General features: G+C 45.9%; 1 protein-coding gene across 5 annotated transcripts in view; it reads left to right on the top strand.

The window, feature by feature from the left end:
• The first annotated feature begins 35 nt into the window (after window positions 1-35).
• TRAF3IP2 (TRAF3 interacting protein 2) overlaps window positions 36-18,334 on the top strand; it is a 26,584-nt gene continuing 8,285 nt past the window's right edge. The window contains exons 1-7 of one of the 5 annotated variants that reach the window (XM_017739669.1): window positions 36-52; window positions 460-541; window positions 8,685-8,769; window positions 9,018-9,767; window positions 12,800-12,989; window positions 15,215-15,390; window positions 16,756-16,844. In XM_017739669.1, coding sequence (XP_017595158.1) covers window positions 8,754-8,769; window positions 9,018-9,767; window positions 12,800-12,989; window positions 15,215-15,390; window positions 16,756-16,844 — 1,221 coding nt within the window. In that variant the 5' untranslated portion in view covers window positions 36-52; window positions 460-541; window positions 8,685-8,753. Of the gene's footprint in view, window positions 53-117; window positions 542-779; window positions 876-8,204; window positions 8,770-9,017; window positions 9,768-12,799; window positions 12,990-15,214; window positions 15,391-16,755; window positions 16,845-18,334 lie in introns of those variants that run through there. The other 4 variants (XM_017739668.1, XM_017739666.1, XM_008637775.2 and 1 more) reach the window with 4 other exon arrangements.

Genomic DNA, 18,334 nt, shown 5'->3' with positions numbered 1-18,334 from the left:
CAGCATGTGGCGGCCGCCCATGGCCACTTGGAGGATGAGGAGCCGTGCCCAGGTTGCAGCTAAGTCAACCTCCTTCTAGGGTTAAACTAAGAAAATGAGGCTGGAAATCAGGAAGAGCTTCTCGGCAGGGAGATGCGCTGAATGGGGGTCAGGACAGTGGTGTGGGCTGGGACATTCTGCTGCCGATGAGGCGGCCAGAGTGGCTTTCCTGGGACAGCTCACCGGGGCTCTTAGGAGCTACTCGGCTTTCAGGAGCTGTGACAAGCAGTTTCAGCTTGTAGGAAAGCCGAGTTTCTGCTCCTTGAGAGTGTAGAAACTTGGAAATGTCTAGAAGTCTAATCTAAAAGAAAGAACCAGACGTGAAATCCTTTTTATTATTCTTTATATAGTTCTTACACGCATCATGTGATTGTCTTCAGTAGTCTGAATCACAGCTGATTTAACATTTGGCATTGACAGTACGCGACCGAGGGCTGAAAGGAAGGGATGACTTTCCCGACGAGGCACACCGTTTAGGAATCACACCGGGGTTCCCCTACAGGTATTTATCCGCGGCGCTCACGCAGAGGCAGCCCGGCTTCCCACGGGAGAGGCAGCGAGCTGCACGCAGGCACTGCCAGGGAGCTGGGAGCTTCGAAGTGTCACTCCCCCACAGAGGCTCTCCCGCCGCCGCGCTGTGCCGTGCATGCTCTTCCACTTCCTGCTGCTGAGCCAGTTCTGCCGCTTACCTGGGAGAGGCAGGGAGGCTGTCGTAAAAGGAGGGAAAACCGCCCGGCCGGCTGAGGAAGGAGCCCCGGGCGCGCAGGGGAGCGCAGGAGGCGCGCAGCCCTCTCGCCTTCCTGGGCAGCCCAGCGCGAACCTCCCTCGCCCGCAAGGTAAGAAGTGTCAGAGGTGCCGCCTGTCTCGGGCCCTGTTTGCCATCAGCTGCTGACCCACGCCTGGCTCTCGCTGGGGCTTCTCCTCCCCACCCCCCCCGCCCCAAATTGCTGTCTCGCTCGCTTTCTCCCGCCTCTCTCGTGTCATGAGAGCCCGACTTTCACAGATGGTTACAACATGTTTCAGCCATTTCGCTGCAGTTTGTTTTGTTTGTTGGGTTTTGTTCTTTTTTTTTTTTTTAAATCAGGAGGGGTTTGGGGTAAACACTGGGAACGGACACGCCTGGTGTCGAAATGTTGTCCAGCCTATTTACGTAGTTTCCTGGCAATGCCTGGCGGCCAGGCCTGATCCCGCTCCCACCCTGCCCGGCTCTGCAGGCTCAAGGTGGTTTGTTGGCCAATGGCCCTCTCCTCCCTCTCCTTTGCCCTTCCCTTTGCCCTTCCCTTTGCCCTTCCCTTCCCGACCTGGGGCTGCATAGGACAGGTCCATGGACCTGGTGAGGGAGAGGTGGCTGCAAGGAGTGAATAAAACGGGATCATAGACCCTTTTTGCACCATCCTCTCTAGCATTGGTATAGAAACAAGTGAGAGCAAGGTGGTGGTATTTCTTTTCGACTAGGATAAAATCGGCCATATAAAACCTGCTCCCGTTTCACCCAGTTTCAGGATACAGGTTTTCCAGGGTTAGCACTAGCTGGGCACTGAGATTGGCACATCTGGGCTTACTGGTCCTCAGCACCACCAGCAACCCTGAGACCAGAAATTCCCATTTCCTGCAAGCCCTGGCTGGGTTCACAGCCTGGACTGGCCACGCCAGTGGCCCACCATGACCAGATGTTGCTGTGCCACCCATGGTGGGTGATGCCAGAGACAGGGAGGTGAGGGGCACAGGCAGCTGGGGCAGGGTGGGTAGGTGGCTGCTGATGGTGCTGCTGCCTGCAGTGCTGTCAGCCTCTGAAGCAGGGCTTGCCCTTGCAGAGTGCTGGCAGTGTCTGGAAGCATGCTGGTTTTTTGTTTTGTTTTTTTTTTTCCTGTGGAGTTGAGTTTTCTTTCTGTTTTCCTAAGGCAGGAAGCAAGGCATGTGCAATTATGGTGTTCGTGTCTGTCAGTGCCCCCCACCCCCAGCAGTGGCTTTTGAAGTTTGGCAGAGGGTACATGTCTGAAAGATACACACATTTCTGCACGTTTCATGACTGCAAGTGAGGCAGTTCTCACGCCAGCTGAGGGAGACATGTCAGGTCCCGCAGGCTTCCCCACGGCCTCCCACCGCCCACGCACCCCGCAGCCCTCTCGCTGCAGAACAGAACGGGGAGAGTGGTTAGGGATGGGAGAGACAACAGCCCTGTGAAATACCAGGACTTTTTCCTTATTAGGAATCAGAGTCTTCAATGTAGGGCATGAAGCTCTAGGAAAGCAGGCTGAGGAAAGTGATGCCCCTCAGGGTGATCCCCCCATCCCACCCCACTGAGCCAGCCCCAGTTTTGTGACAGGAGTTCGGGATGTCCCAGGGCCATGGGATATCCCAAACTGGGAGTTCTTAAGTGCCTGTGAGAGTTGTACCAGCACCAGAAATGGGCAGGAAGTAGCCTCTGGAAAACACATTTTTAAGGATACCAAAGATAACTGTAGACATTTTCATATTTCACAAAGTTTAGAAAACTGGCAGGGAATGCTGCCTGTATCTGAGATGCCTGTTTGGATCCTGCTTGAGGGTGTCACCCTCCTAGTTTCTTACTGCTTATTGCCCAGCATTCCTTTAACATGTATAGCAATATCTACACTAAAAAGGAAAAAAATACAGGTCTGCTCTAGCCTTTGCACCATGGATTGTCCAGTGAAGCAGCATTAGTGCTGCAAAAGAGAATGTGATGTTTGCTGTGCAGGGAAGATTTGAAGTATGTTCTCCTGGCACATGTAGCCTTTGCTGCCATGGCTTCAGAAAATACATGAGAGCGACCATATAGTCAGAGGAACATTGTCTTCATATTCCTTTTCTAATTTTTCCAGAAGTCATAAAAATAAACATTACCTGCCCTAGAGAGATAAAAGTCTGGGCTAAGAATGTGACACGTTGCCTTAGTCTTTGCTGTGGAGGGTACCCAAGGGAGAGGGTCAGCATCTGTGATGACAGCAGCCAAAATTGTTCATCGTGAAGTGCGAAACTCTGAAGCTTGGATTTCCTTGGCAGTGCTTATTTAGTTGTAGACCCAAACCAGTTCCCACATTTACACCTGCTCCTCCTGTAAGGATTTCTCTCTAGTTTTTTTTGAGGAAAGTTGCCTCTAGTGCTTCTGTAGAGAAGGCTGCACTTAGAGCAAGTGCTCTTACACACCTACGCTCATCTCACCCCATGGCAACAGCATTCCTTGGGATCTCAACGTGTGCATCCTCACAGCAGCTTGCAAATTCTGCATCCACTTACTCCCATCCTGCAGATGGATATCAGCGGCACCAGGGAGCTTAAGGGATTCAGCCAAAGGACTCAGGAATTAATTGGAAATCAAGAAATTCCTGTCTATCCTCACCCCTTGTGATCTCAGCTTTGCCTTAATCTCTACCTCTGCCATTTCAGAAATGCTGTTACTGGTGAATAAAAAACCCTGTCCTTGTGTGTTGTGCACCAAGGAAGGTGAGGTTTCTTTCTCATCCTAATGTTTTCTGTTTTAACAAGGTAGACAAATAAAACTTTGATCAAAACAGCAAAGATATTTTCCCCCTCTCCAGAAGCAGCAGAGAGCACAACCATGCTCATTGCAGTCTCTCTCTCCTCTGTTCCTTCATGACAGAACATTTCTAATCAAAAGCAGATAGATGGTTAGTGTGTGTTTTGGGACAGCACATCCTGACAAGTCTTCATGCTGGAAAACAGATGAAATAAATACCTGATGGATTTTGCAATCAGCTGCAAGAAAACAGCACAGATGAGCTAAGCCAAACACTCTTCCCCTTGTCCCCTTGCCTCCATGGGAGGATTTTTAGGGGACTTCTACCATTGCTTCAAACTTGGGTGCTCAGGTCCATCTCTACTGACCTGCAGAAGAATTTTGCTCCCCTTCATTCATGCTCTCCCTGCAGGTTTCCAGGAGTGGCCATGGCCAGCAGCTGCTGGCTGTGAGCAGGAGGTCTGGGTGGCTTCCCCTGTCTCCCTGACAGAAGCAGAGGAAGAACCTCTCTAGGTGTGGGAAGCCTCACAAGGGAGCTGGGATGGGGTTCTTCTCAGGAGCTCGAATCACTAAGCACCCACCCACAAAGGTTATTTGCTGAATTAATGCACATTGCAGAACTGGGTGCATAAGGAGAGGAAGGAAAAGAAGGAAAAAGAGTGGTTTAAGGAGTTCCTTTGACATTTTTGGGAGCAGTCCAGGCTCTGTCCCTCTAGGAAGGGCCTCTTCACTTTATTACAAGCAGAAGTACATGCAACGGCTCCAGCTGGTTATCAGTAATCTCCTGAATAGTCAGAGGTGCAGGGGGGATATTAAATTCTTGATGTTTTCTGGCAATATCATGATCTGACTTGAAGTTGCAGTGTCTTTCTGAATGAGGTTGGACACGATCTCTGCTCTCCAGCAGCCTCTGTGCTGGAGAAGGGATCAGGCTACAGGTTTCAGAGGGTATTTCAGTATGCTGAGGCATTCCTCTACCCTAGTTCTTCAACATGGGAGACCAAGAGTCATTTTTCTGCCCTATGCATAACTGTATTTGCAGGATAAGCTAACTAGAAAAGTGGAAGGAAACAAAATGAAACTCAGCTGCACAAGGCAACATAAAATAGAGGGATAATGGGGTCTTTTGGGTCTTTTTCCAAAAGCCAGGGATCTTCAGCTGAGCAGAAACAACACTCTGAAGTACTGCTGTTGGAGGAGGATGTTTTTGAATCATCTCTTACATTTTCAGCAGTGTGGGGATTTCTCTTGGGAATTCCCATCCACATGCCTTTGCCAGCATTGCTCAAAAAGTGTTCAGCATGTCCTGGGGTTAATGGCCCCGAGGCCATCTTTACAGACAGAGCTCTGCTGTTGTAACAGTTTCTCTCTCCAGCCAGGGCTACTGAGGGAGGAGGAGGATGAAGTCACATTTCCTATTTTTTAATGCCAAAGCCCTCATCCCATTGGTACCTCCTACCTCGACCCTGTGGGAGCAGGGGCTGTGCGTGGGTGTCAAAGCAGGGTCTAAGCAAAAACCTATCTAAAAAAATAGAATTTTTGCAGGTAAAAACATAAGTGATGGAATCAGTTGTCTCTTCTGTCTGACCAAATTATTTCACTCAGGTATTTGGAGTAATTTTTTTAAGCTCATGTTACACAGGAAGGAAATAAGGCTGTCTTTTAAATATTAAGTTGATTTGGGAGATAAAGAGGTGTTTATCCATTCAGAGGTTAAACTAATAGGAAAGACATTTTTAAAATATTCTGAAGTAAGACATTTGAAGAGTTTGGTAGCTGATGGTTTGCAATACAGTTTAATAAAGTTTTAATATCCCTTCTCCAAAAGGCAGACTAAATACATTAAATAACAAACTTCAAGAAAGCAAACCTGAATTTTTCTTGCCCATGTTGTCCCTTTCATTAGATTCATACAGTTCGTTTCATAGATAGCCAGATGTTAGCAACAGAACTAAAAAAAAAGACCAAAAACTTTAGAGGTTGTAGCCTCCAAAGGAATTTAGTAACGTTTAAATCCCATCTGACACCCAATCTAAAACCTACGAAAGTCAATAGAGAGATTTCCATTTACTTCATTGAGCTCTAGATTGAGATCTTGGTTTCTTCACAGAAATCTGTTCTTCTTGTCACGGTGCTAAACTAAAGGCTATCGAATACAGAGGATCTGAATTCAAAGTGTTTTCTAGCATTTTCACCCAGCTGCTTCAGAGACCATCAAAACAGCATCTTAGTGTATGAGGCATTGCAAATTTGTTTCTGGAAAGCCTAGTTTGCATGTTTGCTGAGGATTGTATCAAATGGGAGGGATGAGCAGATAGTGCATGTGGCTACAGAGGTGGAGCTGTACCTCAGTCCACAGCTGAGTTGTGCTTTGTGAACACCAGGGTGAATTTTGCACAAGGAACCAGTTTACTGGAGATGCTCAGAGGGGAAATAGGAGTTTGCAATGTGATTTGTGCTGCAGGCATGCATGTCATTCACTTTACAACCAAACATACAGAAATATCTGCAAGTTGAAGCATGTCTGAGCAGGTATTTCAAAGCCAGCTGATCCAAGGGTCAGGTTTACAAAGCTGTTGAGATAAGCAGAAAACAGATGCTTTGCTGGGTGTTTGTCACCTCTCCTTCACAGGTGCTTCTCTGTCAGGGGACCACTCAGCAGCTTTACAGCCTGGCTGGTGTAAATCTGACTGTGTTGTAGTGCCCTGGTGAGTCACCATCCCAGGGCAGTCATCATTTAAACTGACATCTGACCAAAGGTCCAAGGCAAAGGACGCTTTGCCACCACAGCACAGCACCAAGTCCCTGTCACGGTCCTGTGCTGGTGCTGAGAGCTTGAGGTTTTCTCTTTTCCATCATGGCTATGCCTGTCGGAAAACTGGGACTCAGCAGCGGGCTTGGCCTGTGTTTGTGACCTGCCGTAGAGGAAAAGGGGAGCATAGCTCAGGGAGGGACGTGATGGTGGTGGGCTGACAGTCAGCCTTCCCAGCCTGGGCGCTGGAATGGGCAGGAGCTGCTCTGGCACCAGACCCAGCACTCTCATGCAGGGGCTGCAGCTGTCGAAGCAGGAGCGTGTACGCTGTGCTGGTGCAGCTAATAGCTGCTCTGAGGAGTTGCCTACATGGGAAAATTTACCAGTGTAATTATCCCACTGTAATTATCCCAGGATAACTCTCCCTGTGGATGTGCTTAATATAACATGGGGTATGTATGAATATATGGCAAATCTTCTGCACAGATGGGGCTTAAGTTACATAGAGGAGGAATGTTTACATTGCAGCCCAGCAGCAAAGCACAGTTTATATCCTACTTCCCAGCAAATGTTACACCCAGAATTTTCTGTGCCAGAGGTACTTTCAGGGGGAAGTACGTGTCATTTGATCTGATCAGCAAGAATGTGAAGCCTCAACCTTGCCCCATAATATGGGGCACAACATTTGCTTTTACAGAATCATTGTGGGAGCCAGCATAAAGGCTGGGACACTTCTTAGTACCTCTGTGATCCTGTTCAACTCTTTTTTTATAGAGTGGTCATTTAAGTTTGTTCTCCATTTGACTTCTTTGTTCAAGATACTGTGACTGAAGTTGGGAGAAACCCTTGGATCACTAAAAGCTCTTCAAACATGTTGTGATTTTGACTTTCTTTACCAGGCTTTCATGTCAGATTCTTTTGCCAAATGTTGTCATTCCCATTGCTGGAGTGCTTAGTCCCCTCTCCTCTGATAACTCTCCTACTTGGGATTTTAGCTTCTTCAGTGTGATAGAAGGTAAATGGCTGGGGAAATGATGAGCACCAAGTGCATCTTTCTGTACTCCATGGTAAGAGAATTTGCTGGGAGGAAGCTGACCTGCACCCTGTAAGAGGATGAAGATGGCTGCACTTCCTGAAGCCTGCTCAGCATTCACCCATCACTGCTGTTATCATCCTGACTGAGGATGAAGCAGAGGCATCCATCATCAGGAGTCACTTGGTCGGACCAAATTTACTCACAGCAGTCCCAAAAGGAAGTGATAGTTTTGTTTTGGGCCCAAGTCAGTTCTGAAGGAAAGAGGAAAAAAAGATCCAACCAATAACTAATCTCTCTAAATTGTCTTTTAATTTTCAGTAATTTAAAATAATGACAGTCATGTGATAATAGACTGGAAGAAATGGTATGATAAAATAAGCAGAAGCACTTGGAAACAAGATTTGGAGTTGAAATTACTCAGCTGGGTGTGTGGTGAAGTTTAGATTCGATGCATCAGCTGTTATTAGAAGGTCAGGAGTAAAATAATTGCAAGTGGTTGTATTCCCTGGATTATGCCTTGTCCTGGGGTGATGTTATGAAGCTGCTTTATCCCTTAACTGTCCACTCAATGCCCAAGGATGCTGTGCCTTTACGATGGACCTGGGGTTTGGGGCCGGAGCCATGGACCTGAGGGGGCAGTTGAACGCTTCAGCCCAAGGGCTCAGGGGTCTCGGCAGGGCTCGGGAGGGAGTGCGCCGGGAGCGCTGTGCTGCTTTTTGGTTTCCTTTGTGTTCCAGATAGCTGGGAAATGGTTCTGTTGGGTTTTTTTCTTGTTCTTTTTTCCCTTTCCTTCCCCCTACCTCACTGCCTCCCTTCCCTCCTCACTGGTCTGCAGAGCCTGCGGGGATGGCCTGGGCAGGCCCGCAGGGTGGCCCCAGCTGGTCCAAGCTCACGTATCTGTTCCCACTCTCTTTTGAGTTTTTTTTCCCGTGTTCTACCCTGTTTTGTTGGTGTGTTAATAAACAGTTTGGTTTCTTTTTCCCACTTTCACTCCTTGTGACCCATTTGTCTCATTGACAGAGGAAAAGGGGAGGAACACTCATTCCTGAGTGTTCCCTCCTGAAGTTTTGTCTCAAAAACCGAGACATGCCTAAACCAAACCAAAGAGCTAAGCAATCTGATCTATTGTCAGGTGCCAGAATTACCTCTGAGAGACAGTTCATCTGCTTTTGCCCCCCTCCAGTCTCACCAGGAACAGTAAGTTTCAGAAATCCCATAAAAACATTTGGTTTGCGCAACACAATTTCCAAAACTTTAGCTGCTATTTCTTTTCCAGCATCTGAGATAGAGTTATTTTAGGATTCTTGCCTATGTGAAATTGTACCATGTTCACAAGAGTCCTTTTTCTTGTTTTCCAGCTTGCTGAAAAATCCTGGCCTTGCAGTAAGGCAGCTGACTCACTTCCAGTTCAACAAAAAAATTTGGAAATGGCCTCTGTATCAGGTTAGTCCAAACTGTAACTCTCTACTAGCTTCACTCCAGCTAACCCTCTACTTTCTGTTTTGCCAAAAGTCAGCCAGACCTTTCTTGCTGTTTCCTGCCATCTTTTTAAAAAGCATTAAAGTATAAAGAATATAAAGAATACATATTGCTCTTCAGTATTCCAGCTCACAGTCACTGAATGATAACGAATGATAGGCGTTTGACTGTGTGGCTGTCCCTCTCCAGTGTTTGTTCTCTCAATTTTTCAGGCACTTTTGTGGGTCGAAGCATACCAGTCGAAGTGGATGAATCCATGCCATGGTCCCAGTTACCTGAACATGTCTTGGAAAAGGCTTTGCAGCCTTCTGGAGAGGATTTGAAGGATGAGGAGGGCCAGAGCCCATGTGTTGCTCGAACACCTCAGGCCAGCACATCTTGCCTTTGCAGAGCACCAGCACATCATCATTCAGCATTGTCCATGGAGCCAGACAGCAGCTTGTGGTCAAAATATACTGATCCTGATGGAGATGGACGCTTCTGTTCCCCTGGTGAATCAATAGCAGGAGCATTTCCCTCGAAGACACATCCTATAGCTATGGACAAACCAGGCATGCAGCCAAGATCACAGCTTTCAGCTGACACCAGGCACAACTCCAGTAAATCAGAACAGATCTTGTCTGATGTTCCCGAGGACTCGCTGGAGGAGAGCAGCCAAGGGAGTTCACAGTCACAGCAACCCTCAGGAAACAGACTCCTGGCAGAGCTGGGCACTGTAGATACAGGGTACAATTCCCAGTCACAGGACGTGATGGGCCTCAGGCATCTGGAGCCCCCCTTACCACTGGTGTCTGTGCTGAACCCCCAGGACCTCCCAGGACCACTGATCTCCAGAGAGTTTTTGGGGCCTGAGCATCAGCAGTGCCCTATGTGCCAGCACCTGCCCCATCCCAACAGCCCTTCGCAAGCCCACGGCTGCTTCAGGCACTGCTGCCTGGGACAGCAGCCCCCACAGGGCCCATGTGAGTAGCACCTCTCACCCCACAGGAGGTTCTCAGGGTGTATCTCAGCCATCCTTCGTCAAGGACGTGTTTCTAGCACAGCATGCAATTATTAACCTCTTTAAACATCTAATTGCAGTCCATTTTACAATTTCAGACTTTTGGGTCATGTGGCTGAATTCTCTGCTGCAAAACCTCTAAGTTAAAGAGGTTGTGGTTACTCATCGAATGCAAGCGAATGATTTTGCCTGGAAACCAGCCTTTGTTGGTCACGCTGAGCATGCACAGCCTCTCCCTGCTGTTATTTCTTATTCTAGTCATTTCCTTCCTTCTTGCATCAGTCATTCGGCAGCCTCCTATACCGACTCAATTCCTGTTGTTTTCATAGATTTCCTTGCTCCCCCTTGGATCCCCAAAGTTGAGAATTTCCTGCCAGGATCAGGATGGGAGGTTACCCTTGATCTCCATAAATAGTATCTCCCAGCACTATGACCAGGCTCACCCATGTGTTTTATTTCTATGTGAAAAGAGCGTGACATCCATCATCCTCATTTTTTTTTCCGTTGTCAGCTGAAATGAAAGCTCATTACTTAAAATGGAGCCCCCTCAGCTGCTGGTGATTGTGTCGCTGAGCACTGATGTGGCTCCCTCAATATGGGCGTTTTGGCTCTGGGAGATCACAGCGCAGTTTACAGTCTGCTATTAATTAGTATTCCTTTTCAGTCTCTGAGATTTTTATCTGTTATGAAGTGAGCTTTGAACATTCAACAGCAATATCATTGTTTTAATATAATTTATATCACATTAGGCTCATGAGACCCTGACCTGTTTTGGGCTGGCTTTGTAATAAAAAGCTGTAGGCCTGTTCTGATAACCTTTTATTATTTTTTTTAACCTTTTTCTGACTCCACAGCATTTATATTGCATCTGTTTAAGGAGTTTTGTCATTCCAGCAATGTGCTATAATTAGGTATATGAAAGAGAAGGGTTTCAGAAACTCAGTTTCAGTTTCCAGCTTTGATTTTGGAACTTTGTAAAGGGGAAGGGGCTACAGATGGACTTTCAACGACGCCTACAGCTTAACATTTGGAAAATGTCCTCTGGCTTTCTTTTCCTACCTTCTCCTTTCAGTTCAACTCTTAAGCAGACAAAGAGCTGGTTGCACAACATCCCTCACTATTTACCTCCATTTACCTCCTCCACAAGCAGGCATCGTGAGAAGTAGGATATTTACTGAATGAGGACATTTTGTTTGAAAGCAGGAACTCTGAAAAGCTTTCTTTAGAAAAATCACTACCATTCCAGCCATATCCAGAGGGCAAAAAGAGTAAAATAAACTCAGATGGCTGGAGCAGATTTGGTCAGGACCAAGAAGCCTGGCAACTGTACTCCTGTTTCTCACATGCCTGCTACAGCGTAAATCACCTCCTGACAGGTCCTTGTGTCTCAGATAATTGTTGGGCAGTGGCAACGCACAACAAAGCTCTGCACGCCTCCCCTGGGGAATAGCAACTGTGCCCGAAGGCTCTAAGCTGGCTCCGGGCACCTGCTATTTGAGATACAACAGCAAAACTGCTTCTGAAGTCAAAGAAATGCTCACAACAAACAATGCCATGTGCCCGGGGACCATTATTTCAGATATTTGTCTCTGAGAGATGTGGGAGTGTGTGGGCACACGTGCCTGGCCACACTGTGCTTTGAACAGCAGTGGCTGCATCCAATATACTGTAGCATCAGATAGATCCAAAGGAAGCTGGTGAAACATTGGCCTTAAAACCTCCAAACCAGATCCCTGTCACCTTCCCTAGAGCTGGTCATGAGGAATCCTTGAGGAAACCATATTGACTTGGAATCTCCTAGACCCTTTCATCCTGTCCTGTTGCAAATAGTTAAGAGGGGGAGTGGGAAAATGTCCTAAAAGAATTTCAAGAAATACTATGTTGCTGACTCACAATTTCATCAGGAATCTGTGTAATTATGGGGTTGACTGGAGGTTTGTTGGGTTATTTTTCTTAAGTGTTGGCTCCTGGAATTGGAGTATTTCATCAAAGCTTTGTTTTCTTTCTTTTTCCTCCCATTAAAAAAAAAAAAATAGATAGTCCTCATGGCTGCTACGGAAAGGAAAGCATGACCCAAAAATAGCTAAAAGGATTTAAAGAAACAGTTTTGGGAGAAAAGAGCATTTGAGTACTGCTGCTTTTAGAGACAGCTCATAACACCATAATCATGCAGTGCTAATAAGCCCTGCCAGGCTGGACTTTGATCTGCACACAGCAGCTTGGAAGTGCACAGAGCTGCTGCCTAATGAAAACTGCAGGCAGAAAGACTGAGGGGAAAAAAAATTCCTTTTCCCCATTTGGGAAACAAACAGCTTACATTGCTTTCTCTTTCAGTTTATGCCAACAGTTCCACTGTATGATAGTTATTCATCAGTATTATGTGTGGACAGCAACAGTAAAGGTTTTCAGAATTACTTGCACAAAATTATCACTTTGGGCTTCCCCTGCAGCCTCTTCGATGGCAATGGGAGCAGCAGCAAGGCCTTAAAAGGTCACTTAGACAGAAAATTCACACAGGTGAAGTAACAAACTATGCAATTATTTTTCCTCTTTTAATTTACCATAATCACAGTCTGTTTAGCCTTAGTGTTGCAAACTGATTTTTCCAGGATTTTGCGTCTGCTTTCATGAGAACTTTGGGATGATTCATTTTCACAAGTCATTGCCAAAAAGAAATTTAAAAAAAAAACCCTACCAAAAAACACTGAGGCACATTAAGTGCAGGGACAAGGCAGCCCTGAATGTTTAACTGTCAGCTGTTCCAACAGCCCAACCCCGAGCAGGGATCTGAACCATGCCGTATGTGAATGGGAAATAGGGAGTTTTAGACTCAAAAACATTCCTTCATCTGGCTTCTTTCAGAGTGAGATACCTGCAAATGCCTCCAAACTGCTCAGTTTCCTGAAACATGCCTGGAAAGGAATAAACACAAACTGAAGCAAAAATGTGTTGGCTGAAATGATAGTTGCTGCCTTTATTTTCTCACCCTCGCAGATGGCAGAGCTCCTTACCAACATTTTGCAGAGCCATCACAACCACTTCCTCCTGTTCCTGGACCTTGCATGAGAGTTATCCGCCCGGCCCAGCAAGTGATCCCGAATTACTCAAACCTTCGTGCTCCCAAGGGCACTGGAGTTCGACCACCCCAGAGGACATGCTCCTCCCCTGGTCCTCCTCGATTCCCGTAAGTATGCCGGGGGGGCCTGGGGGTTGTGGGCAGTGGAAGTTCCTCTGATCTGATTTTGTGGGTTTTCAACCAGTAATTCTGAATCCTTGCACTGTGAGTGTGCCCAGGCTGCAGGGGTACATGTGAGATGCTGGGTTGTTCTCTTTATTTGCTGTTTTACACCCAATGGGGGCCTGACCCTTTCCTAAAGAACTTCAAAGCCAGATACCTGATATGTTGTTAGAGTACACCCTGAAGTGCACGAGTTAAGGAAGATGAATGCTTAAAGGTTAAAGGGATGAGGGGGTTGAAAAGTATCTCAGCTGAAACCTTAGAGCTCTCCTGCTCACAGGCAAAGGTCAATTTGGTGGCTTGCTGGGGTCTTCAGCTTTACACTGTACCAGCCTGGGACAACTCAATCACTGGCTTCCAGTGATTTCCTTCTTACCTCTTCTGTGGTGCAGAGCAAAAGGGAGAAAACCCCATCAGTTGCTGATATATCTCTGCATTGCAATTTGCAGCCTTTTCTATGATTTTTCATAGCAAAATGTCTCGCACTTTTCATCCAGGGCTTTTTGACTGATTTTCAAATATTAATTTACCAGGCCATATATTCTTATGTCATTAGCAGATGGGAAGTCCTGTCCATGCAGGGGTTCCTTCAGATTCAGTTATCTAACAACAAATTGAAGCTTCAAGATTTGAGAATATCTGAAATCAGACCATTTTTATTCAAGTACCAGAATACTTTTAGAGGTGTTAACTTACAGGCATCTGTGCTTGAAAATGTCCACTTACGTGATGTGGTCTGGGCAGAAAACTGTGAGAATGGACAGGAAAAAAGAGGGCAGACAACTGAAATATCATTCTGCTCTGGCCCGTGAAAAGTTAAGGGCAGTAACAGAAAAGTGACAGCAAGATAAGGCAGTACCTGCAGCAGAGAGAATTGCACTGAAGAGTTTGTATGAAAGTGTAAAAATATTGGGGAATAGTGGGTATCCTTTTCAGTAGTAAACTTTAAAACCAGACTCCTGATTTTCTGGCACATTTGTTAGATATGGTGACGTTTCGGGAAGATCTGTAAATTAGCCACTGGGTAGTGTTTTTGTGGCCATTGATGAGGTATGTGTTGCTTTTGTTAGTACTTTCTTCTGCTAAAACAGATCCAGAATACTCAGGGTCTGTCCTGTGGCTGCGTGGCTGGTGCTTGCAGGCTGACTCCAGGAACAGCAGTTACATGTTGGTAATATTTGCCTATAGAGTATTTTCTAACAGGAAACATCTGCACCGAAATGAATAAACCAAATCTTAATGTGACAACAGAAAACATGCTGCGACCAGCCTGTCATCATTCATTTAAGGAAGGCTAAGAAAAAAAAAGGAGAGTGGTCTTGATTGACTAAACATCACAGCTCTGTGGGGAAAAGCTCTCAGAGAAACCTAACACTCATCCAACAGATTCAGCAGACTGCAAGCACACCTCAAGTAAAAACCTCTATAGATTCGCCTTCCCATTGACATAAAATGTGAAGCCAAAGTGTAGTAGGACAAGAACTGCTGAGCTTCCTAAAATCATCCCTTTCTGTCTGTTTACTACAATGAAGGAGACATTAGGCAAGGTTATTGCAGGTCTGGAATGCCAGTCCCTGATACGAGAAACCCTCATTTGAGTCTGCCATTGCTGGTCAACAAATTAACTTTTTTCCCTTTGGCAAAACTTTGGGTTTGTCCAAAACTGGATGCCCTCCAGAGCTGGAGCTGGAGTGTCCTTGTAGACCCATTTTTCCCCATTTCCACCTTTCTCTGAGCCTCTTGCGCTGTACAGGACATCATGAGAGTATCTGAGGTGCCATGAAGCATTCTTCACCTTTAGATAATGGGAAGCACTTACCCAAGGGCCACCCTGCTCCTATATGTGCATAACAACATCTACTGCATTATTTCTCACTCAGAAACAGCCTTTGCTTCTGCTAATTGCAAGCTGAACAGCTTTCAGCTATGATGTGACTTACTTCCTGTGATTAATGGTGTTTGCCCAATAAAGTTCTTGTGGTAGCCTGTCACCAAGGTATCCATTCCAATGACACTGTAATAACTAAGCAGATGTGCTGAGCCAAACATTTCTGCAAGAACTTTTCGCAGCTAACACGCAGATAAAGTTCTTAGTGTGTTATTAAAAGAAAAATTCTGAATTTTGCCTGAAAATAAGTATTTTCTAAATCCTCCATTGCTTTTCTTCGTAGAAACCAGCTGTACAGCCACCTACCTAATGGTCAGCTGCCCCCCAAGGCATGTGGCCCGGATGAAGCATGTGGTTGTCCTTCTGACAATTTTCCATCTCCAGCTGCTGTCCCAAGACCTCTCAGTAACCCTGCAGCCAAGGGAACTCTGAGAACCAGCAATCTGCCAGAAGAGTTGCGTAAGTGGTTAGCAAATTTGTTCTGTGCAAGATTTTACAGCACGGCCTAACAGCTTTAGGTGGGAAAGCTCGAGAGGGGTGAAGGGGGAGGAGAAGGCAGGGGGAAGTGACATTAAGACACAAAGACAACAAGAAAAGAAAACACCAAGTGTCACCACATCTGTTGGGTGTGAGTATCTGTGTTTGGTGGGATGGAATTATCCCCTTGAATCCTGAAAATACAATTGTCATTAATTGCTTGTTATTTTGTTTACAAAAAGTAAATACTGTTTAGATTGTTTTCATGACTCTGTGCTAAACAGGATGTCCCTTTGAGGCAGGAGGGGCTGGAGCTTACAGTAAAAGACTAATAAGAAACAAAGCCCTAGGGATAAAGTGTTTCTGCCTGTCCCAAACCAGACAAATATGTTGAGCCTTGACCTCAGTTTCTCCCTGAACTGGTGAATGGAGAGGACTCTGGGACATGCTGAGAGCAGCACAGGCTCTGCCTGATGTGCTTCTTATTGCCACCAGCCCCACAAATGCATTCACTCTCCAACTCTTACAGGAAAGTCAAGTTTCAGAAAAATGGCTTCTTTCTGAATGCCAAGCTGACTAGTAGGTGAGATGTACCATTGCTGAGAACCCTCCACAGGTCTCCCGAGGTTTTGAGTTTTCCTTTATTCTTCATTCTGCGCATCACCTTTCGAATCCAGAGAGTCACAACTCTCTGGCCTGTTAGGAGCGAGTTATGATACCAGATGCCACTCTTGGGTAGACCCTATTTTGTCAGTTAGTGTGTCCTAGATGGAGGAATTACTGGGTAAAACAGGGTCATCCTGGATTAGATCAGCCAGCTGGTTTACCCTGATGCAAATCCATGAAAACCCCTCCCATAAGAGCAAGGACGTTGCTATCACCAGCCCTGCATCCTGCCTGCACAGGGGGTTAATGCTGTTCCAAGGAGAGGCCGTATGACATGCATAAGGGCCCCTCCAGCTCTGTGTCCGATCAGTGGGTCTGGAGAAAGCTGTGCTGGCTGCAGCCAGTGCAGGTAACACAAGCTCTGGGTGCAAGCCCAGGCTCAGGTATGGCCAAGTGCTGGGAAAAAGCAGCTCTGGCCACAGGGCAGGGGGAGCAGCAGGGGGATTTACCCTCTGCAGCTTGTCAGTAAGGCAGGAGGAGCTCAAATCTAGAGCAAGGGTCTGTACAGGGGGTTGGTTTCAACACTGAGCCAGGTACTATCCCACATCATTTCGTAAACAATCCAAGGAGACCTAAGTGGACAGAACCTGCAGTGTGGTGGAAAAGGAGGGCTGTGACAGTCTCACCCTCTGGATGGTGTATTTCAATGCGTTATGTATTCATACAGACTCTCTCCTCTAGGCAAGGTCTTTATAACCTACTCAGTGGATACAGCAGTGGAGGTTATGAAATTTGTGAACTTCCTGTCTGTAAACGGATTTCAAACTGCTGTAAGTATTCCTTCCGGGGAAAAAGACTTTCAACCAGGGAAGGGACTATTTTTAAAAAAGCAGAGGCAATACACTGTCCATTTAAATGTTTTTCTGGTTATCACATTTTGTAGGCTAAAGAAGATACAAATAGAATGAACTAGCCTTGGTTGTGCAAGCTGTAACTTAAATCATCCGCCTTTTAGTTTATTCTTCTTTCAAGTGATTTTTAATCACTTTAATCTTTAATAATGACCCTGGAAGATTTCATTTAGTGACACCAGATGGGCAATAGTATGAGGTTTTGTGAGCTATTCCATTAATATTGTCTCATATTTGATCTGTAGTATCAGCATTAAAAAAGGTCACTTTTCTTGTTCATCCCATCCTGCCTTTTTTTTCTGCCATGCTATTGCATCATTGATTCTTCAGATGTGAGTAACTTTCTGCTAAAAAAAGATCTTAAAGTAGATTCTAAAATTCACACAGCTTAATGAAACAGCCCATCTCATTGTTTCATTTGCTTTGTTATCCCTTTAAAAGTGACTTTGCTTTGTTATACTTTTAAATGGGATTCTAAAAATCATTGGCCTGAAAAGGTCTTTGTTGTACTGTCTAATGCCATAAGCCATTCAGATTTTTACTGATTTCTCATGAGTTTGCTTCATCTTAGAGGCCCACAGAGGCTCTAGGATTGAGTGTTCATCAAAATCTTGATTCATATTTTCTTACTTCAAAAGCATGTGCTATCTGACCCCCTCAGCCTTCACTCTTTGACTCCAGGAAAGCATTTAAGCAAGTGGCTATCATTAAACTGAATGAGACTCGGTGGGTGCTTTGCACACGCTTATTTATTTTCATGAATCAAAGATTTTTTTACAGAGACTGCAATTATACTTCTCTCCAGCAGTTCTGTAGTATGACCAATTCATAAGAAAGCTTTTGGGCACCATAGATTTATGGAGTAGAAGGTTCATTAATAGCACTTTTGCTGGACAGGCAACTCTTGGAGCCTGCTGCAGAATAATAAATACAGCAAAATGGCCCCAAAGCAGGGAGACAAACAGGCTCTCTGCATTCAGAAAGGGAAAAAGAAGGACTTGAGAGCAGATCATGACTATTATCTCAAAAACTTGGAGAAGTTAATACTTACTCCATTGGTCACAGTCACTGATTGCTGGTTTCTGGGTTTACTGGGCATGCAGAGAAGCAAGCAGTGTTGGTCATATTCAGTCCTATGAAGTCCTCCACTGCTCTGCTGCTGCTGAAGTCTGGGTTACTGCACCCAGTATCAGTGACCTGGCTGACTTCCCACCACGCACCCTGAATATTTAGTTCAATATGAAGCTAAAGCTTCACACTTGGTATACCCTTGCAGCCAGAAAATAGTGGGCATTTGCAGCTGCTATTCAGGTGGAGAAGGTGGGCAGCACCTTGTTCTGTCGAGTAAAAATACCTGGGAGTTGGGGGCTGGCAGGGCAGCCAGTCAAAAGGCCAGCCGAGTGGGGGCA

This window comes from Corvus brachyrhynchos, unplaced genomic scaffold (assembly GCF_000691975.1).
Source record: "Corvus brachyrhynchos isolate BGI_N302 unplaced genomic scaffold, ASM69197v1 scaffold14, whole genome shotgun sequence".
Classification (NCBI taxonomy): Eukaryota; Metazoa; Chordata; class Aves; order Passeriformes; family Corvidae; genus Corvus; species Corvus brachyrhynchos.
Note: the sequence above shows the minus strand (reverse complement) of the source record. Positions and strands in the feature narration are given on the sequence as shown.